General features: G+C 36.3%; 1 protein-coding gene and 1 long non-coding RNA gene across 4 annotated transcripts; one reads left to right on the plus strand and one right to left on the minus strand.

Annotated features, from left to right (window-relative positions):
• The first annotated feature begins 3,085 nt into the window (after positions 1 to 3,085).
• Positions 3,086 to 6,285, plus strand: LOC309707764. The gene is made up of 3 exons (XR_014277070.1): positions 3,086 to 3,222; positions 3,419 to 3,477; positions 6,203 to 6,285. It is a non-coding gene; the product is annotated as an uncharacterized lncRNA (long non-coding RNA).
• LOC309707758 (F-BAR and double SH3 domains protein 2-like) lies at positions 5,115 to 11,293 on the minus strand. Of its 3 annotated transcripts, XR_014277064.1 has the most exons (5): positions 11,142 to 11,293; positions 9,143 to 9,226; positions 7,469 to 7,652; positions 7,240 to 7,384; positions 5,115 to 5,770 (listed from the first exon to the last, which is right to left on the minus strand). XR_014277064.1 is itself a non-coding variant. In XM_082535267.1 (4 exons), exons 1-4 carry the CDS (start codon positions 11,241 to 11,243, stop codon positions 7,299 to 7,301), a joined length of 456 nt encoding a protein of 151 aa, XP_082391393.1. In that variant the 5' UTR covers positions 11,244 to 11,293; the 3' UTR covers positions 6,465 to 7,298. The 3 variants fall into 3 exon arrangements, 2 of the variants coding, with proteins under 2 accessions (XP_082391393.1, XP_082391394.1); XM_082535267.1 differs by lacking the exon at positions 5,115 to 5,770 and having other exon boundaries at positions 6,465 to 7,384; XM_082535268.1 differs by lacking the exons at positions 5,115 to 5,770; positions 11,142 to 11,293 and adding an exon at positions 10,756 to 10,843 and having other exon boundaries at positions 6,465 to 7,384.
• Positions 11,294 to 22,554: the final 11,261 nt, after the last annotated feature.

Here is a 22,554-nt window from a genome sequence, read left to right on the forward strand (position 1 = left end):
GGATACTAGCAAAACCAGGGAAACACTGAGGAAGGAAACAATACAGAGAGGGAGGACACAGCAACCAATTAAGACAAACTGAGGGAGCTCAGGACAAACAGGAGACACCTGGGAGGGCAGCTGAACCTAAATAAGAAAACGAGACAAGCGACGTAAAACAAAATAAAAACCACAAGAGACAACAGACTAACACAATAAGTAACTTGGTGTGCAAGAACAGAAACACAGACGTGACACAGAACGCAGGACAATGGAGGAAAATAAACTCACTGAACTATTTTTACAAATTACAAAAGGAGATAGTCTGAGAAATAAGCTCGAGGCTACAAAATTCAAAGTAACCAGAACAAACTAAGCATAAAGATGAAAGGTGAAAATTTAAATCACAAATAAACTAAGAAACAAATTGAAACTATTTAATAATAACAGCAGTATCTTGGGCTACGTCCACACGTACCCGGGTACTTTTGAAAACGCAGATTTTTCTATGCGTTCGCACCTTTCGTCCACACGTAAACGGCGTTTTCGGTCACTGAAAACGGAGATTTTTAAAAACTCCAGCCAGGGTGGATATTTTTGAAAACTCAGTTTTTGCGTTTACGTGTGGACGAGAAAAACGGAGAAAACGCAGCGTCAAAGGTGTGCGCATTTTTTGACGTCACACTGTGCGCCAGGTTATTGTTTCGGTGAAATGAATTTCTACAATGGCGGACTTACACAAAATACCATTACTGTTCATTTTACTCTCTGCAGTGTTTAAATGCTTACACAGCTACTGTCCCTCCACACATAGGACTCAGTTCTGCTTCTATGCGCCATCTTTGTTTACTCTTTCCCACCCAGGCTGACTTCTGATTGGCCAACATTTCTACATGGATAGGAATATAGCGCCATCTGCTGCTTTGGCATGTTCCTAGCAGCGTTTTCCTTCGTCTTTGGCTTTTACGTGTGGACGGGATTTTTAAAAAAACCGAAAACGGAAAATCTCCGTTTTCAAAAACACCCGTGTACGTGTGGACGTAGCCTTGTTTTGTGTTTCTGGCTTCTAGGGATTCTAGAAATGGAAAAATGTACTTGATGGAAGGGAAGAGCAGTCATGCTGTCAAAATGTAAAGTAAAACATGAGTTGAATCTATTAATTTACACACTCTTCTTATTTGCCTTTCCATCATACTGTGTCATAATGTGCTATTTCTTCTCTGCTGTGCTGAATTTCACAATAGAAGACGACCATTTGGCAGCCACTGTGCAGAGCTGTGGCCCAACTCCAAATGTGACCAGAGCTCTTATCCATCCATTTAGTGGGTTTATCAGCAGTGATCAGTCCCATAGATATGGGCTAGTCGGGCTTTCTACACCTGCTAGTCAGTTCAGAAGGTTGTTATCATCCATTCAGATGGAGGATCACTAACAGGAGGATGGGAAGACTCCAGAATCCATTCTCACTGATCTCCGGTGGATACGGCAGTGTTTACAAGTGAGATGATTTAAATGGACAGCATTTATAGAGTGACTATAAAAAGTCAGCGAGTCTGTGTCTGTGCTGAACCATTTAGAATCAGGTTTTGAGTCAGGCTGCATTGAGTGTGGGACTTAAAAGCATTAGGCTTGAAGATGGTATGAAAATCTCTACTTACCTTCTACGCTATATTTTTGTTACTGATTTATTAATACATTTTACATTGTTTCTTTTGTTTATCAGTAGAGAGAACACAGATTTCAGAGGCGCAAAGAGAAGCACTGTTGCTTCATACTTAATACTTTAAAGCTGCATTAGGGGAAGACAAGAAGCAGAAGTACTTCCAGGCACAGCCACAGTGAGGGAGCAGACACCTTACACTGAGTTCGGTGCTGGACCAAGGCCAGGAAGATCGTGAAGGACCTCAGCCATCCCAACAACAGACTGTTCTCTCTGTTGAGGTCAGGAAAGCGATTCCGCTCCCTGAAGACCAACACAGAGAGACTGAGGAGGAGCTTCTTCCCGCAGGCGATACGGTCTCTCAATCACACCACCACACAGTACTGACCCACACATACAGTTCTTACACACACACTGGACTTTCTGGACTTTGGTTTTGCACAACACTGGTCACTATATTCTTCATTTCCGGTTAATACTTGTACAGCTGCTGTTATTGTGTATATATTTATTTATATTTAGATTTCTTCATACATTCTTATATAGTTCTATATTGTGTATTTTGTTGTACAGTTATTTTATTTTCAACTTTAATTTATATATTTATCTTTATCTTATTCTTCCCAGTTAAATTTACCCTTCATTCTAATTTGTGTTGTACAGTTATTTCATTTTTAACCTTAATTTATATTCTATTCCTTCCTAGTTAAATTTACCCTTTTTAATTTTTCATATTTATTTCCTATCTTATTCATAGCCTTTTCCTTTTTTTGTTTTCTTTAGGTCACGAGCAGTTGTCCAAGCATTTCACTACATATCGTACTGTGTATGACTGTGTACGTGACAAATAAAATTTGAATTTGTATTTGTATTTTGAATTTGTATTTGTATTTGAATTTGAGTTCAGAGAAGTCAGAATTTCAAGAAGCGTCTGAAACAGCTCAGGTTTGGAAAGAAGCCTTTTATGTTGGGTGTTATAAAAAATATACACATATTTATAATAACAACTATAATATTATTATAAATAGTAGTTATTCTCTTATTATTATAAATAAATATCAAACATTTCAGTTGATTTTCTATCACATATATTGTGTTAGCCCTGTGATAAACTGGCAGCCTGTCCTGCTTTTGCCCTGTGGCAGCTTCAACCTCCCACTGTCACGATCCTGGGTCTTTTGACCCAGCGTTTTAAGTTTTAGTTTATTTTTGATGTTTATGGTTTATTTTTAAGTTCATCAGGTTATCTAAGCTCATTTGTTTATTTAGATTCCTCTTGTGTCTTCTACCCCTGTGTTTTAGTCTCCCTTTGCCCTCTTATGTTATCAAGTTTATATTGTCTTGTCTGCGTCTCATGTTTCCTGTTTTATTTTGAAGGTCTGTGTCCTATTTCAGTGTTGTCAGCTTTGCTTCCTTTGTCTCCTTATGTCAGAGTAGTGTCAGCTGTTTCCCCATGTGTTTCCACTTCCCCCTAATCACCCTTGTGTGTATTTATTCTGTGTGTTTCTGTTCATTCTTTGTCAGGTTGTCTGTTGTTCCATGTCTCCAGGAGTGTCCATGTTTATGTTTTTGCAACGTTCAAGGTTTTGTTCTTTGCATTTAGTTTTCCCAGTTTACTTCTAGTTAGGTTCTTTCTTGTGTGCATCTGCCTTTTGTTTTTGTACTCGTTTATCAGCCACATTAAACGGCTCGCTTTTAACCTGACCGTGTTTTACCCAGCAGACATTTATTTCAGTGACTCTTTTGAATTTAACGGACTTTGGATTATTTCCTGTGCAGGAGGAGGAGAAGGAGGCTATTCGGGCTCAGATGACCCGGATAGCCACGGCTAACCCAAGGTTTCTGGATTTTCTTGCCTGATGATTTAAAGAACTTTGTTACTGCCTCAACCTCAGTAGTAATATAACTAGTTTAGGAGCATTTCACTTTTCTTTTGTGCTCTGAAAGACACAGAGGCTAATAGTTTTTAAAACAGAGTACCACAAACAACATGTATCCCTTTAGAAATAAACTTTTCTTGTGATACTTCTAAAAACCACATTCTTAACTAGCCACAATAGCACTGTATCGACCCCCCAATGTTCCTTTAATACACAGGTGTCAAACTCTGGCCCGCAGCCTAATTACATTTGGCCCGCGAAGCCATACCAAATTACTATTAGAGCTGGCCTACTGGTATTATACAGCTAATATATATATTGTTTAGTATTAAGCTTTGCTTGTTCCATATTCAGGTTTCCAGCAAAACTTATTTGAGTCCATAAGAAAATATTCATTCTTATATCTGGAGGAAGATTTTTTTTTTCAATAAATATTAATGTTAGCCCACGACTTTGTTCCAGTTTTGAATTTTGGCCCACTGTGTATTTGAGTTTGACACCCCTGCTTTAATACAACCTATAATTGTCTAGTAGCCACACAAACGCACTGCAACAGTAAGACTTGATGATTAGACAGAGGGGGTTACAGGTAGGGCCCCAACAGTCAGCAAAACAAGTCATAAAACAATAAAAGCTGCATACTTATCAAGAGCATCCCAGCACACACATCCCAACTGTAGTTCCATAGTTTCCACCTTTTTTCTTTACAAACTGCTCTTTTCGTCTCTCCATGTCAGAGGTCAACTGAAACCAAGTCCACCTATATAAAAACACCCCATCAGACACACAGTATTTTCCTCAGCACTTCACAACTTTCGCAAGGTATATCGTTTTAACTTTTTTTTTCGGACCCCGGACACAGCGCTGTGAGGTAGTTTGCACACAATTTGGCCATGTAGAAAGCATCGTTTGTTTGGAACGCGTCATCACTGTTCATAAGAGTTTAATTTAATCAAACCTCATTTCAGGATCTACGTGGCTCCTCATCACTCGCCGATTCATCATTTTATTTAAATATCTGAATTTTCAGAATGGTGATCCAAGCGGGACACAGAGGCTGCTAGTTTTAATGCACCAGAATGCCGCAAATATAAATAAAAGTCTGACTATCCCGAGAGCCTAGCCGCAGCGACACCTTTCTTTCAAATGGATGCCTGCAGGTGCGTTGGAGCCGACTTTGCTACCCGCACAGAGCGTTTCTGACAGTCGGGCGCTGCTTATGCAATAAAGAAAAACAACAATACAGCATGTTTCTCTGCTCCAAGACATCCGCGGTCCTTTCACACGGTAAGCATGTCTGTTATACCCAGCGCATAAATGTCTGTATGTCAGCGCTGATTAAACCCTGTTTAAAAAAAAAGAAAGAAAAAAAGAAATGTTTACGTGGAGGCTGTTGGCTCATTGGTGTCAGATGAACTTTTTTTCAATCACTGCACTGAGGGCATTAAAATAAATACAGTAACCATCAAAATAAGTTTTGTTGATAAAATACATTTCTTGAAACCGTCCATTGTTTTGTCCGAACTCTAAACACTGAATCCAATTTTCAAACTAAAAGCAGTGCTTTCAAAATTTACACTAAAGCAAAAAACCTACAAGAACAAAAAATAAACAAAATAAAATTATAGTACATAGCGACATATGTGTTTTATTTCTCATAACACATCATTTCCATCTTGTCTTCAGTCCTGCATTTTTATACTTCTAAGACCAAAATGAAAACTAAACTCTTCATATTCACAAACACTATTTGTTTCAGGATTTCATCATGATTCATTTTCCATATGAGGCAGTGCTTTCAAATTACTTTTGAAGTAGTACAGAGAAATTACTCTTCTCCTCTTCTTTTAAATTGCATCAATATTTTCCAACTGAGCAGTAAAAGGACACGGAAGTCAAACATGAAGCATCAACGTGATGTTTAGATGTCGATTAATATTACAATAAGAGACTAAAGTAACTCGCTTTGAACACTTCAGTTTTCTCTCTTGATGCTGCTGTTTGTTTCCTCCTCCACTTGTATTTTTCTGCACTTCAGTGAATGTGCATAGCGCCCTCTGTTGTATGTTTGGGAGAACTGCACTGCACTGTCATCAAATGAAACTGTGCAGAGGTGGAAAATGAGCAAAGGAAGCACATCAACTGAAGAAGCTTCTTGGATCAGAAGTTAAACATCATCCAGAACCTTAAAGAAGTAAAGTCGCTTTCTTTCCAGGCTCCTTAGACAACCATGACCTGGATGACTGAGAACCTACAAACACACATGAGCAGCAGTTTATTTAATGTGGACCTGAGCAGTGCCCAAAACAACAACCAAACAATTTTTATTGAACCCCACTTCAGCCAATCAGCAGTCTTTATCTGTTTCAGCATCAAACACAAACCACACCTTGAAGAGAGGTGACAAATCCACAAACACCTTCAAATGTAAACACACATCACACATGATGAACATGGATCCTAACATAGTTGATACTTTTTTTTTGTAAAGCCTGATACTAAATGTGTGCAGGCCACCTGAACTGCTTCGTCTCGAGTGCCGCCCACTGGGTTGGTCACTAGAACTGTGTGTTGCCATCACTGGAGCCGTGGTTGGTCTTTTAGATTATTTAGACTGGGACTGTTTTTTGTTGATTGGGCGGCATGGTGTCCTGACGGCTGCCTCTGTTGTTTTTTTTCCCAGGAGGAGGAGAGTGGAGCACAGGTGGACAGCAGCCACGGAGCAGAGAGCACGGAGTTTTGGGTGAAGACATGACACAGGAGTCGAGGGAGCTCAAGGGATTATTGTGTTGTCTTATTTACTCCACTGTAAATAAAGAGCACTCTCCATCGCACGAGTCCTGCTTTTGGGTCCTCCTTCCCCACTTCACAAAGACTGAAACTAATTATACAGGTAATAATAAAGGAACCAAAAGTTCACATCTATAGCTTTAAATTTGGACAAATCTGTCAACACAACCATCAATAATAGAATAAAATACAAACAAACACTGAAACTAATGAAAAATTACACATGATATATGAACTGTGGAAACTAACTGAACAATAAAACTCAGAATAAACAAATTCAAACATTATATGAAAGGTATAAACTGATTTGCATCTTATTGATTTGCAGGCTCACTTTGCTCCAGGACTTGACGACTGGCCCAACCCGTACAGTCTTTGTCTCTTAATACTGAATGTTGAAAACTGATACTCATGGACACCTTATTTCAGCCTCTTTACTTTGCATAAGAGACCCAAAGCTTTACATCAACATGATGTTGTCTAGTGGACCAGCACGTCCATTACATGTTTTGCCGTTATTGCTGTTTGTTACGAGTTCAAATATTGAGGGTGAGCACAAAACAATAATGGTCCAGAAGAGCTTCGGTCAAACAATGATTTTAATGAACACGCGCGTGGGGAGATGAACACTGCCCACAGACAGCATCGATCTCCGCCCAATGATACACAAGCAGTTGTTTTATACCATCAGGGTTTACTTTTATGACGCCCCCTCATGCGTCAAGCAGATACAACACAGGCATAAGTTTCAAAACCACAAATGTTCTGTTGACGACTTTGGACACATTTAAAAGGACATCTTCTCCGTCTGGAGGCCAGGTGCTTCCTATTAATCTTCTAACTCTCGCTTATCTCCTGGAACAAACTGTCCCTTAGGCAGACACAATTTTGCAGTCACAAGCTTTTGCAAACTATTATTTGAACTCTTACACCAACAACGCCGTTAAACTCGCCCTCCCAGAAGCCATCGTCCTCGTGGGTCTCTCTGCTCAGGATGGGGATGATGGCGCCTTCTGGGAACGACAGCTCATCTTCCGTTTGTCCGCGTAGTCGTACAAAGCCTTTGCGAATGAAACTGCAACACAGACAGTGGCAACGAGGGTATTAAACAAAGCAGGAAATCAAAACTCCGATATTATCTGGTGGAGGCGGATCTCACCACTGGAGTCTCCGTTGACGGAGCCGGTTGGGAGTTCGGTTTCAGGTTCGGTGGAGTTGCTGGAGGACTGGGATCGGGCGTCCAGCGCGGCCAGCGACTGCAGCATGCTCAGCAGGCTGTTGGAGGAGGGCAGCTGCAGGTATTTCTCCGGGACGTAGCCCACCTGTCCGCTACGGTTTCTGGCCTGGAAACACAGACAATGCACACAGACGATGACAACAGCCAAAAATGTTTCAACAGGAAAACTCCTAATGAGAAAAAATAAAATCAGATGTAAAGAGTAGGGCTGTAATAATATCACTGCATCGTCGCCAGAATTTAATAACAGCCACAAAGAGAATAATAGGAGAGCTTTTGTTCTCTCTTCCTGAATTAACGAGAAATCTAAAATCCTAAACAAGCCTCTGCTGAATTCATGAAGCTTGATTTCATGAACACCGGTGGCCTCCCCTTCCGCTGCTTACTTATTTTCATTCAGATTGAAAACACTCAGAGGTATTGGGATCTCTGTTGGGGCATGCTGTGGGGAATCACAGCACTAAAACAGATCTATATAAATGATATTGCTCACATTTTTATGTATGATTATATTCATTAAAATAAATACCCCATTAAAACACTATATCTGTATATGAAAAGATAATCACCTAAGTAAATATACATAAAATATTGGCTCAACACGTGGAACATTTGCACAATGGCTCACAGGAAAGCCAGACTTACACAATAAACAAAAGTAAAACAGCAACAATGCACAATGTTCCTTCAGGGAAATGATCTGAAAACAACCACACACAAAGTACACAATGACTACACACCAGCAGCTCTGCAGAGGCGTTTATAAAAGAATGACTTCACACAATGATGGGAGCATCCACAGCTGACATTTCTACATTTAAGTAGACACCACTGACCACCCGAAAAATGTCCTCAAAGACTTCTCAAATTTTCTCCCAAAGGTCCAGGAGCAACTTTGTAACAGTCTGTGACAAACAAAGTGAAAATGACAACTAAGTAGCTGGGAGATCATCAAATTAACATTTTATATCCATGACCAGGTCACTCCGCAGATCTCAAACTGATCAAGAGTCCACGAACCGCTGTTAAAAAGCAGAAGCTGACAAACTGTGATCAAACCGGAGCGCTGCTGAGGCAGGATTGGATCACCATCAATCAGGATTTGGTCCAGATTTTCAGTAGCTGCACTTAAGGTATGAATTTAAAAACTGCCTCATTCATGAATTATTGCATTCACAAACTTGGGTGCCATGCCCGCCCACCTGCCTGCCCGGCTGCGTGACGAGAATCTCCCATCAGCCCTTTACGGCTGCAGGGCCAAAAAAGAAGCAGAGAACTGTGTATTTGTACATTTTTTGATTTGTCTGTATGTTCAGCAGAGCTTCTACCACCCAGGCCAACCTGACCTGCCTCAATGCACCGCACGCATTTTAGTTGAATTATTCTAATTCCTGAAGCCACATCAGTTCAACTGATCCCAGAGAAACACTAAAACGTCCAGTAGATAGTCTGTACCGGTGCGGGGTCTTATAAAAACTGAAACTAAATGTTTGTCAAACAGTCTAAGAGCCAGAGAGTGAACTAATACACAAAACAACCAACCCTCAAACATGAGAGTGCATCTGCTACATAACTGTGTTTGTGTTATTTTTGTACCTTGACCCAGTCCTCCATGTCGCCATCATCGATGACCTCCAAGATTTCCTGCTCCTCGATGGTCAGCTCGTCTGGCTGAGAAGCCTGCAGACAGACAAACACGTTCATTCAAATTAAAGCTGCGATGTAACAGTTTAACCATCTTCATTTCACCCGTGATGTATATTTTTCAAATACCGCCACACTGGTGAACGGACAAAAATGCTCACTGTGGCTTCAATAACATCAGCCAGAACACTGAAGAAAACACTGAGACCATGCCTGCATTTATACCACACTTTACTCAGGACTCAGGTAATATAAAACAACTAATACTCCAAAGCAGCACAAAACTCAGACTTAAACTAGAATTTCTGTACAAATTCAAAGAGCAGGTGTTTTAAACCTGGACACAGAATCATTAGTGCCACAAAGTTTGGGAAAGTAAATCTAAATGGGGGTTAAACACGACTGGAACTGATTAAAAACAGCCAAAACAAAAAGTGGCTTCACTTCAAAGTCAGAATTATAACTGGTATCCCAGTATTCGCTGCCTGTCTGTTGTCAGACGCATTTGTGTGACCATAAATACCACTTAAGTGGGAAAAGGAACTTCTGGTCATCTCTGCTTGGACTGCTGACTCAAGTGTCAAAAAATGATTTGATAGAGGAACTTGTATTGGAAAAAAGAGGAGCAGGGTATTGATCCCTGTTGATTTACCCGTCAGTCTACAGTCATAACTTTACCTATGACTAAAATCTGACACAAATGAGCATCTTCTGAAGGATGTCACCAGTCCTTCACCTGGTGACATGTTAAAGATCCACGTCCAATCCAAATATTTAATTAAAAGTGGAGGTTGTGCATTTATTTAGGAAGATAAACAGTCTGATAAAGTCGGAACAAACACGAGCTGGAAATAGTCCCACGGTGAGGAAATGAGACGACACATCTGTAAATAAAAACTAAAAATGGGAAATAATCTAAGTTCCTGTGCAGGGAAAGGAGTACAGTACAAAGTTCACTGTTCTGCCTTCAGGCTCATAGTTCAGACTAACAAAGATAAAGACCAATCACGCAGGACTTATTATGTTTCCTGCTTTGACTTCTTACCCAGACTGTTCCATAATGTGTGTGCAGCACTTTTGTGATTAAAATCTATTTAAATTAGTTGTTTATTTCAGTGCAGACAGATTATTGACACTCAAACAATGGAGCTACTTTGTCTGTTACTTACAATTTTTTAGAAAATTAGAACATTTTTTCCTGCTTGTGTATCAATTTAGAGGAAAGGTCATCACCCAGCTTCTCAAGCTTCATACTCCAGTGATCATGAATGTCTAAAAAAAAAAAAAATCTTTTCTGCATCTGGTATTGTTGAGATGTTTAACTCTGGACCAAAAAGGTGGATCTGCTCTGCCTAAAGCCGCTTTGAGCATCAAGGTCCTGAGCCGAGTCCAGTCCGGGCTTTTGTGGCCACGGCCAGCTCAGCTTTCAGGATGCCCGTGAGCTGCTTGTTCCACTCGTCTGATTTTGTATTGATTGTTGTCTAAACAAATTAATCTGTCATCTGTTGAGCTTTGTTCCACTTCTCAACAATCTCCTCTGATCTGTGTTCATTACAGCATTTTACCTGTGGTTTCCAACCTGTGCAGTTCAAACCTGAAGGATCCACATTTCACTTCACTTTTCTGTAGAAATTGATTTTCCGGTAAACTGATTAACACCTCCTGCCAACTAAATTAGTCAAACACGAACCTTATTTTATGCTACAAAATTTGTATTAAAAGCAACCCAAACACTTTGAGATTTGGATTTTAATAGTTTCAAAAATTATTCTTCAAGTTTTACTTGAACATTTTAGAGAAATCATGTTAAGTTCTAAATTTTTAAGGTTGGGGATTTCATTCCATGCATAATAAATACGAGTTTATTTTCCCCAATAATCACTAAAAGCAATCGCATGTGATATTTTATGCATTTAATAATGAATAAAAAGAGAAAAACATCAGTATTTACCGTACTGCTTGCTGGAACGCCATGTTCTTCTGCACAAACAGCTGCTGGTGAAACTCCTGCAGAACCTGCATGCGTTTCAAGGGAACAGACAAAAATATACATATATACTTATTTAAGGTTTATCACAAGCTTACAAATCAGCCCATGTCTAAACCTGCATAATTAACACTTAGTAAAGCCTTTAGGGTTCAGGCTTGCTCCCTATTTAGTTTTAATTTCTTGCCCACATTTATTTCTATTTAAAATTAACTTTGAAAAAAAAAAAAGACCTCCAGCTGAATGAATTGTGGCCAGTGATCCGTGTAGCTTTGGGCCACATTTATAATTTTTTATTTTCCATTACTCTGTCAGTTTATTTCTGTTGTATTAAGTTATGTGATTTGCTTATAAAATGAACCCAAATCAGCTTTTTATTATTTTAAACAAGTCAAATAAAAGAAAACGCCAATAACAATTAAGAGAATGACCATAAAGCCGTTTCTGGTTACTATCAGCTGATCTGAATGCTGATGACCACTCTGGTGTTTGTGGTCACAGCCTGACATTAAAAACGTATCACAGGCTCGAGTTCACCGCCTGCCTATTTTCACACAGACTATTTTTAACTCTCCAGCTGCTGAAAGCTTAAAGAGACAGTTAACAAATTACATAACATATCACTGTAAGTAACACAGGTGAAGGTACAAACAGTTTTAATTCTAATTTCAGGTTTTTTCTAAAGCCAGCTAAAGCAGCCGGGGACTGGACCACAACCTGGACCACAAAGCTCTCTGCCCACCCGAGGGAGGACGAAGTACCTGTGTGGATATTTTAAGCTGAACTCATGGGGCACAGCTATTAGCTGTTCTGGAAAACAAAGAAACCTCCCCAGTACTGGTCCCAGGCTAGTAACTTTGGTCTTTTGAATTGTACTTAAGTTTGGCCCCTCATCAAGAACCAGTTGCCTTGGGGAGACCATACCAGGGGACAGCATAGCTTCTCCTCCTCAACTGCGATCATTCACAGAAAGGAAAGGAGCCAGTGTAGGTGGTTTGACTGGCATCTGAAATAGGAGGCCTCCAGAATGTCTCCTAGACGAGCTGGTAAGGGCAGACCAAACACACACTGGACACATTATGTATCTCGGCCGGTTCGCCGTGGTATCCCAGTATTCGCTGCCTGTCTGTTGTCAGACGCATTTGTGTGACCATAAATACCACTTAAGTGGGAAAAGGAACTTCTGGACATCTCTGCTTGGACTGCTGACTCAAGTGTCAAAAAATGATTTGATAGAGGAACTTGTATTGGAAAAAAGAGGAGCAGGGTATTGATCCCTGTTGATTTACCCGTCAGTCTACAGTCATACCTTTACCTATGACTAAAATCTGACACAAATGAGCATCTTCTGAAGGATGTCTGACCTCTGCCTTAGAAACACGATGAAGAGCTGAGTTATTTGGAAAGCTACTCGTTTACACCGAAAGGCACCAGAGTGGCGGCTCACTGTTCTCCAGGAAGAGCAGAAGTAGGTGGCTGGGGAGGGGGACGTCTGGGCATCATGACCGGACTCAGATAAGCAGCAGAAAATAGATGGAAGGAAGTCAGGTTTAGTAATATCAGTTTTATATTCTTTAATCTTGTACACCGTATAAATGCCTAACATTTTAATCAGGCTTCCTGTAGAAACAAGATGCTGCTGCGTCTCTGCTCACATGGAGAGGCAGAGGTTGAGGTTGTGTGTGAGAAATATATTACTATGAATTACAAGGCTAACAATTACACCAAACTGCCAGGCTTGACACCATCTGAAAAGTAAAATGAGCATAAAATGAGCAGCTTACCCAACCCAAGTTAAATAGTATCCCACAAGTAGCTCATTTTACTTTTGCTCCCCCAACTTATTTAATCAACCAGCCACAGTGTGGAGCTGACATTCCAATCAAGCTTAATCAAACAATTAAGCTCTCTCTTTCATAGATATAAATAACTGCTGCTAGCTATGACGTTTAAGGAGTGAATAGTGAACTTCTTTTAATGGTGTGTTTAATTAATTTTATTTAATAACTTGTGACCTTTGAGTCCCTTCCTTGCAAGAATTATGGCCAATGACGGAAATGTATGTATTACATTTAAGATTGGAAAACAATGTCAATGCCACAAACGTGAGTTGTCATATACATCTGTGAGTTAATCTGCACAACCGTGTGCACATGTGCTCTGTGCATGTACACACACAAAGAATTGACCTTCGTTCCTTAAATTTGTAGCATTGCCTCTGTGCTGACTGATGGTGCTCAGTGGCTTTTGCTTCTTGCTTTTAAATCAGATGTCACTCTCAACATAAACACAAGCTACAGCAGCCAAGCAGTCTTAGCTGAGGAAACAAAGATACATTTCCTCATTTAATGTAAAATATTGTGGTGATGTTATGTTATATTAGGCAGGCAGCTGCCCAAATAACACTGTGACAATCAAAAGTATATCTATTTTGAACGCCTCAGCTGGAAAAATTCAAAATGGTTTGTAAAGTTGGCCACAGGTCTGTATGTAAATGGGAGTTAAAACATTGCTTCATATTTGGATATGTATGATGTTAGTGTTTCTAAAATACTAAAAAATGTGTTTATTAACAAAGTAAACTAAAAATAGACATTATTAAATTTTATACTTTTAACTACTGAATTGAACATAATATGAGATAATGTGTTTCCACTGTGGGAATGATGGATCCAATGACAAATAACTTTCAGATTAGTAAAGCTATATTTTTAATCTTTCTAGTTTTCCATTTCTATTTAGATGATTTATATTTATATTTAAAAGGAACAGGATCATAACAAAATAACACCACTGCAAGTGTAACAAAAATATGTTGAAATCAAATGGTATGTTATTTGAAATCAATATGAAACAATGACACATGCATTTTATCCAATTTTTTTTATTTATTTAATTTTTCCAAATTGTCCAAATTAGTCTGTGATTTGCCTTATTGTCCAACAAATCATATTTATATACAAATATATGTGACTCTCAAATATGATTTAAATGGATCATTCCTCACTTGATGACGAATTATCCATTTAAATATTTGCAGAGTCCTAAACTTGATGCCAGTGAACTTATCAGCGGTTGGTTTTAAGAAAAAAAGCCCAAAAAATCCCCTATGAGCAAGCACTTGGCGACGGTGGGGAGGAAAAACTCCCTTTTAACGGGGAGAAACCTCCGACAGAACCAGGCTCAGGAAGGGGTGGCCATCTGTCGCTGCCGAGTGGGCTTAAAATGTTCACTGTCCATCCTCCTTCTGACAGGAACTTCCTACAGACCAGGTATGAAGGATGCCTGAGTGGACATACAAAACTCACAAGTTCCTGGCTCTCACGGCTCCTATGCAGAGGGTTAGTCGAAGAAGGAGGGGCATCGCGAGGGGCGTCGGGGGACGGGGGACTGTGCCTCACTGCCCTCCCCTTCTCCAAGAAACCCGTCTTCAACCGAGTCGAGAGAGCCGGGAACTTGTGAGGTGTGCATGTCCTGGTGAGCCTCCACCGTTTTATGGGTGGGTGCAGCCTGGACTGTACAGAGACAGACCAGACCAGCTGCACCACACAGACACTTCAAACCTCATCTGTGGACAAAAAACAGACAGGCGCACACACACGCGCGCGCGCACACACACACGCACGCGCGCACACACACATCTTACTATTAAAAAAATAAATAAAGTTAGGTAGTTCCTAACAATTAGCAATACAAGACATAAATACACACATAAACATTATAAGACATAAAAACAAGTCAAAGATATTTGCGACAAACAGACCTCAGTGCAAGAAAGTTACTTACCAGCAATACAAGACATAAATACACATTTAACAGCAATGCAAGACATACATACACACATAAACATTACAAGACATAAAAACAAGTTAAAGATATTTGCAATAAACAGACCTCAGTGCAAAAAAGTTAATTACCAGTAATACAAGACATAAATACACACATAAACATTATAAGACATAAAAACAAGTTAAAGATATTTGCAATAAACAGACCTCAGTGCAAGAAAGTTACTTACCAGCAATACAAGACATAAATACACATTTAACAGCAATACAAGACATAAATACACATTTAACAGCAATGCAAGACATAAATACACATTTAACAGCAATGCAAGACATAAAAACAAGTCAAAGATATTTGCAATAAACAGACCTCAGTGCAAGAAAGTTACTTACCAGCAATACAAGACATAAATACACATTTAACAGCAATACAAGACATAAATACACATTTAACAGCAATGCAAGACATAAATACACATTTAACAGCAATACAAGACAAAAATACACATTCAACAGCAATGCAAGACATAAATACACATTTAACAGCAATGCAAGACATAAATACACACATAAACATTACAAGACATAAAAACAAGTCAAAGATATTTGCAATAAACAGACCTCAGTGCAAAAAAGTTAATTACCAGTAATACAAGACATAAATACACACATAAACATTATAAGACATAAAAACAAGTCAAAGATATTTGTGACAAACAGACCTCAGTGCAAGAAAGTTACTTACCAGCAATACAAGACATAAATACAAATTTAACCGCAATACAAGACATAAATACACATTTAACAGCAATACAAGACATAAATACACACATAAACATTATAAGACATAAAAACAAGTCAAAGATATTTGCAATAAACAGACCTCAGTGCAAGAAAGTTACTTACCAGCAATACAAGACATAAATACACACATAAACATTACAAGACATAAAAACAAGTCAAAGATATTTGTGACAAACAGACCTCAGTGCAAAAAAGTTAATTACCAGTAATACAAGACATAAATACACATTTAACAGCAATGCAAGACATAAATACACACATAAACATTATAAGACACAAAAACAAGTCAAAGATATTTGCAATAAACAGACCTCAGTGCAAAAAAGTTAATTACCAGCAATACAAGACATAAATACACACATAAACATTACAAGACATAAAAACAAGTCAAAGATATTTGTGACAAACAGACCTCAGTGCAAGAAAGTTACTTACCAGCAATACAAGACATAAATACAAATTTAACCGCAATACAAGACATAAATACACATTTAACAGCAATACAAGACATAAATACACACATAAACATTACAAGACATAAAAACAGGTCAACGATATTTGCAATAAACAGACCTCAGTGCAAAAAGTTACTTACCAGCAATACAAGACATAAATACACATTTAACAGCAATACAAGACATGAATACACACATAAACATTATAAGACATAAAAACAAGTCAAAGATATTTGCGACAAACAGACCTCAGTGCAAGAAAGTTACTTACCAGCAATACAAGACATAAATACACATTTAACAGCAATGCAAGACATAAAAACACACATAAACATTACAAGACATAAAAACAAGTCAAAGATATTTACAATAAACAGACCTCAGTGCAAAAAAGTTAATTACCAGTAATACAAGACATAAATACACACATATAAGACATAAAAACAAGTCAAAGATATTTGCAATAAACAGACCTCAGTGCAAAAAAGTTAATTACCAGTAATACAAGACATAAATACACACATAAACATTACAAGACATAAAAACAAGTCAAAGATATTTGCAATAAACAGACCTCAGTGCAAAAAAGTTAATTACCAGTAATACAAGACATAAATACACATTTAACCGCAATACAAGACATAAATACACATTTAACAGCAATACAAGACATAAATACACACATAAACATTACAAGACATAAAAACAGGTCAACGATATTTGCAATAAACAGACCTCAGTGCAAGAAAGTTACTTACCAGCAATACAAGACATAAATACACATTTAACAGCAATACAAGACATAAATACACACATAAACATTATAAGACATAAAAACAGGTCAAAGATATTTGCAATAAACAGACCTCAGTGCAAAAAAGTTAATTACCAGCAATACAAGACATAAATACACACATAAACATTATAAGACATAAAAACAAGTCAAAGATATTTGCGACAAACAGACCTCAGTGCAAGAAAGTTACTTACCAGCAATACAAGACATAAATACACACATAAACATTACAAGACATAAAAACAAGTCAAAGATATTTGCAATAAACAGACCTCAGTGCAAAAAAGTTAATTACCAGTAATACAAGACATAAATACACACATAAACATTATAAGACATAAAAACAAGTCAAAGATATTTGTGACAAACAGACCTCAGTGCAAGAAAGTTACTTACCAGCAATACAAGACATAAATACAAATTTAACCGCAATACAAGACATAAATACACATTTAACAGCAATACAAGACATAAATACACACATAAACATTATAAGACATAAAAACAAGTCAAAGATATTTGCAATAAACAGACCTCAGTGCAAGAAAGTTATTTACCAGCAATACAAGACATAAATACACATTTAACAGCAATACAAGACATAAATACACACATAAACATTACAAGACATAAAAACAAGTCAAAGATATTTGCAATAAACAGACCTCAGTGCAAAAAAGTTAATTACCAGTAATACAAGACATAAATACACACATAAACATTACAAGACATAAAAACAAGTCAAAGATATTTGCAATAAACAGACCTCAGTGCAAAAAAGTTAATTACCAGTAATACAAGACATAAATACAAATTTAACCGCAATACAAGACATAAATACACATTTAACAGCAATACAAGACATAAATACACACATAAACATTATAAGACATAAAAACAAGTCAAAGATATTTGCAATAAACAGACCTCAGTGCAAGAAAGTTACTTACCAGCAATACAAGACATAAATACACACATAAACATTACAAGACATAAAAACAAGTCAAAGATATTTGTGACAAACAGACCTCAGTGCAAAAAAGTTAATTACCAGTAATACAAGACATAAATACACATTTAACAGCAATGCAAGACATAAATACACACATAAACATTATAAGACACAAAAACAAGTCAAAGATATTTGCAATAAACAGACCTCAGTGCAAAAAAGTTAATTACCAGCAATACAAGACATAAATACACACATAAACATTACAAGACATAAAAACAAGTCAAAGATATTTGTGACAAACAGACCTCAGTGCAAGAAAGTTACTTACCAGCAATACAAGACATAAATACAAATTTAACCGCAATACAAGACATAAATACACATTTAACAGCAATACAAGACATAAATACACACATAAACATTACAAGACATAAAAACAGGTCAACGATATTTGCAATAAACAGACCTCAGTGCAAGAAAGTTACTTACCAGCAATACAAGACATAAATACACATTTAACAGCAATACAAGACATAAATACACACATAAACATTATCAGACATAAAAACGAATCAAAGATATTTGCGACAAACAGACCTCAGTGCAAAAAGTTACTTACCAGCAATACAAGACATAAATACACATTTAACAGCAATACAAGACATGAATACACACATAAACATTATAAGACATAAAAACAAGTCAAAGATATTTGCGACAAACAGACCTCAGTGCAAGAAAGTTACTTACCAGCAATACAAGACATAAATACACATTTAACAGCAATGCAAGACATAAAAACACACATAAACATTACAAGACATAAAAACAAGTCAAAGATATTTACAATAAACAGACCTCAGTGCAAAAAAGTTAATTACCAGTAATACAAGACATAAATACACACATATAAGACATAAAAACAAGTCAAAGATATTTGCAATAAACAGACCTCAGTGCAAAAAAGTTAATTACCAGTAATACAAGACATAAATACACACATAAACATTACAAGACATAAAAACAAGTCAAAGATATTTGCAATAAACAGACCTCAGTGCAAAAAAGTTAATTACCAGTAATACAAGACATAAATACACATTTAACCGCAATACAAGACATAAATACACATTTAACAGCAATACAAGACATAAATACACACATAAACATTATAAGACATAAAAACAGGTCAAAGATATTTGCAATAAACAGACCTCAGTGCAAAAAAGTTAATTACCAGCAATACAAGACATAAATACACACATAAACATTATAAGACATAAAAACAAGTCAAAGATATTTGCGACAAACAGACCTCAGTGCAAGAAAGTTACTTACCAGCAATACAAGACATAAATACACACATAAACATTACAAGACATAAAAACAAGTCAAAGATATTTGCAATAAACAGACCTCAGTGCAAAAAAGTTAATTACCAGTAATACAAGACATAAATACACACATATAAGACATAAAAACAGGTCAAAGATATTTGCAATAAACAGACCTCAGTGCAAGAAAGTTACTTACCAGCAATACAAGACATAAATACACATTTAACAGCAATACAAGACAAAAATACACATTCAACAGCAATGCAAGACATAAATACACATTTAACAGCAATGCAAGACATAAATACACACATAAACATTACAAGACATAAAAACAAGTCAAAGATATTTGCAATAAACAGACCTCAGTGCAAAAAAGTTAATTACCAGTAATACAAGACATAAATACACACATAAACATTATAAGACATAAAAACAAGTCAAAGATATTTGTGACAAACAGACCTCAGTGCAAGAAAGTTACTTACCAGCAATACAAGACATAAATACAAATTTAACCGCAATACAAGACATAAATACACATTTAACAGCAATACAAGACATAAATACACACATAAACATTATAAGACATAAAAACAAGTCAAAGATATTTGCAATAAACAGACCTCAGTGCAAGAAAGTTATTTACCAGCAATACAAGACATAAATACACATTTAACAGCAATACAAGACATAAATACACACATAAACATTATAAGACATAAAAACAGGTCAAAGATATTTGCAATAAACAGACCTCAGTGCAAGAAAGTTACTTACCAGCAATACAAGACATAAATACACATTTAACAGCAATACAAGACATAAATACACACATAAACATTACAAGACATAAAAACAAGTCAAAGATATTTGTGACAAACAGACCTCAGTGCAAAAAAGTTAATTACCAGTAATACAAGACATAAATACACATTTAACAGCAATGCAAGACATAAATACACACATAAACATTATAAGACACAAAAACAAGTCAAAGATATTTGCAATAAACAGACCTCAGTGCAAAAAAGTTAATTACCAGCAATACAAGACATAAATACACACATAAACATTACAAGACATAAAAACAAGTCAAAGATATTTGTGACAAACAGACCTCAGTGCAAGAAAGTTACTTACCAGCAATACAAGACATAAATACAAATTTAACCGCAATACAAGACATAAATACACATTTAACAGCAATACAAGACATAAATACACACATAAACATTACAAGACATAAAAACAGGTCAACGATATTTGCAATAAACAGACCTCAGTGCAAGAAAGTTACTTACCAGCAATACAAGACATAAATACACATTTAACAGCAATACAAGACATAAATACACACATAAACATTATCAGACATAAAAACGAATCAAAGATATTTGCGACAAACAGACCTCAGTGCAAAAAGTTACTTACCAGCAATACAAGACATAAATACACATTTAACAGCAATACAAGACATGAATACACACATAAACATTATAAGACATAAAAACAAGTCAAAGATATTTGCGACAAACAGACCTCAGTGCAAGAAAGTTACTTACCAGCAATACAAGACATAAATACACATTTAACAGCAATGCAAGACATAAAAACACACATAAACATTACAAGACATAAAAACAAGTCAAAGATATTTACAATAAACAGACCTCAGTGCAAAAAAGTTAATTACCAGTAATACAAGACATAAATACACACATATAAGACATAAAAACAAGTCAAAGATATTTGCAATAAACAGACCTCAGTGCAAAAAAGTTAATTACCAGTAATACAAGACATAAATACACACATAAACATTACAAGACATAAAAACAAGTCAAAGATATTTGCAATAAACAGACCTCAGTGCAAAAAAGTTAATTACCAGTAATACAAGACATAAATACACATTTAACCGCAATACAAGACATAAATACACATTTAACAGCAATACAAGACATAAATACACACATAAACATTACAAGACATAAAAACAGGTCAACGATATTTGCAATAAACAGACCTCAGTGCAAGAAAGTTACTTACCAGCAATACAAGACATAAATACACATTTAACAGCAATACAAGACATAAATACACACATAAACATTATAAGACATAAAAACAGGTCAAAGATATTTGCAATAAATAGACCTCAGTGCAAAAAAGTTAATTACCAGCAATACAAGACATAAATACACACATAAACATTATAAGACATAAAAACAAGTCAAAGATATTTGCGACAAACAGACCTCAGTGCAAGAAAGTTACTTACCAGCAATACAAGACATAAATACACACATAAACATTACAAGACATAAAAACAAGTCAAAGATATTTGCAATAAACAGACCTCAGTGCAAAAAAGTTAATTACCAGTAATACAAGACATAAATACACACATAAACATTATAAGACATAAAAACAAGTCAAAGATATTTGTGACAAACAGACCTCAGTGCAAGAAAGTTACTTACCAGCAATACAAGACATAAATACAAATTTAACCGCAATACAAGACATAAATACACATTTAACAGCAATACAAGACATAAATACACACATAAACATTATAAGACATAAAAACAAGTCAAAGATATTTGCAATAAACAGACCTCAGTGCAAGAAAGTTATTTACCAGCAATACAAGACATAAATACACATTTAACAGCAATACAAGACATAAATACACACATAAACATTATAAGACATAAAAACAGGTCAAAGATATTTGCAATAAACAGACCTCAGTGCAAGAAAGTTACTTACCAGCAATACAAGACATAAATACACACATAAACATTACAAGACATAAAAACAAGTCAAAGATATTTGTGACAAACAGACCTCAGTGCAAAAAAGTTAATTACCAGTAATACAAGACATAAATACACATTTAACAGCAATACAAGACATAAATACACACATAAACATTACAAGACATAAAAACAAGTCAAAGATATTTGCAATAAACAGACCTCAGTGCAAGAAAGTTATTTACCAGCAATACAAGACATAAATACACATTTAACAGCAATACAAGACATAAATACACACATAAACATTATAAGACATAAAAACAGGTCAAAGATATTTGCAATAAACAGACCTCAGTGCAAGAAAGTTACTTACCAGCAATACAAGACATAAATACACACATAAACATTACAAGACATAAAAACAAGTCAAAGATATTTGTGACAAACAGACCTCAGTGCAAAAAAGTTAATTAC

The sequence above is a fragment of the Aulonocara stuartgranti genome (genome assembly GCF_965226115.1).
Source record: "Aulonocara stuartgranti genome assembly, chromosome: 6".
Taxonomy (NCBI): Eukaryota; Metazoa; Chordata; class Actinopteri; order Cichliformes; family Cichlidae; genus Aulonocara; species Aulonocara stuartgranti.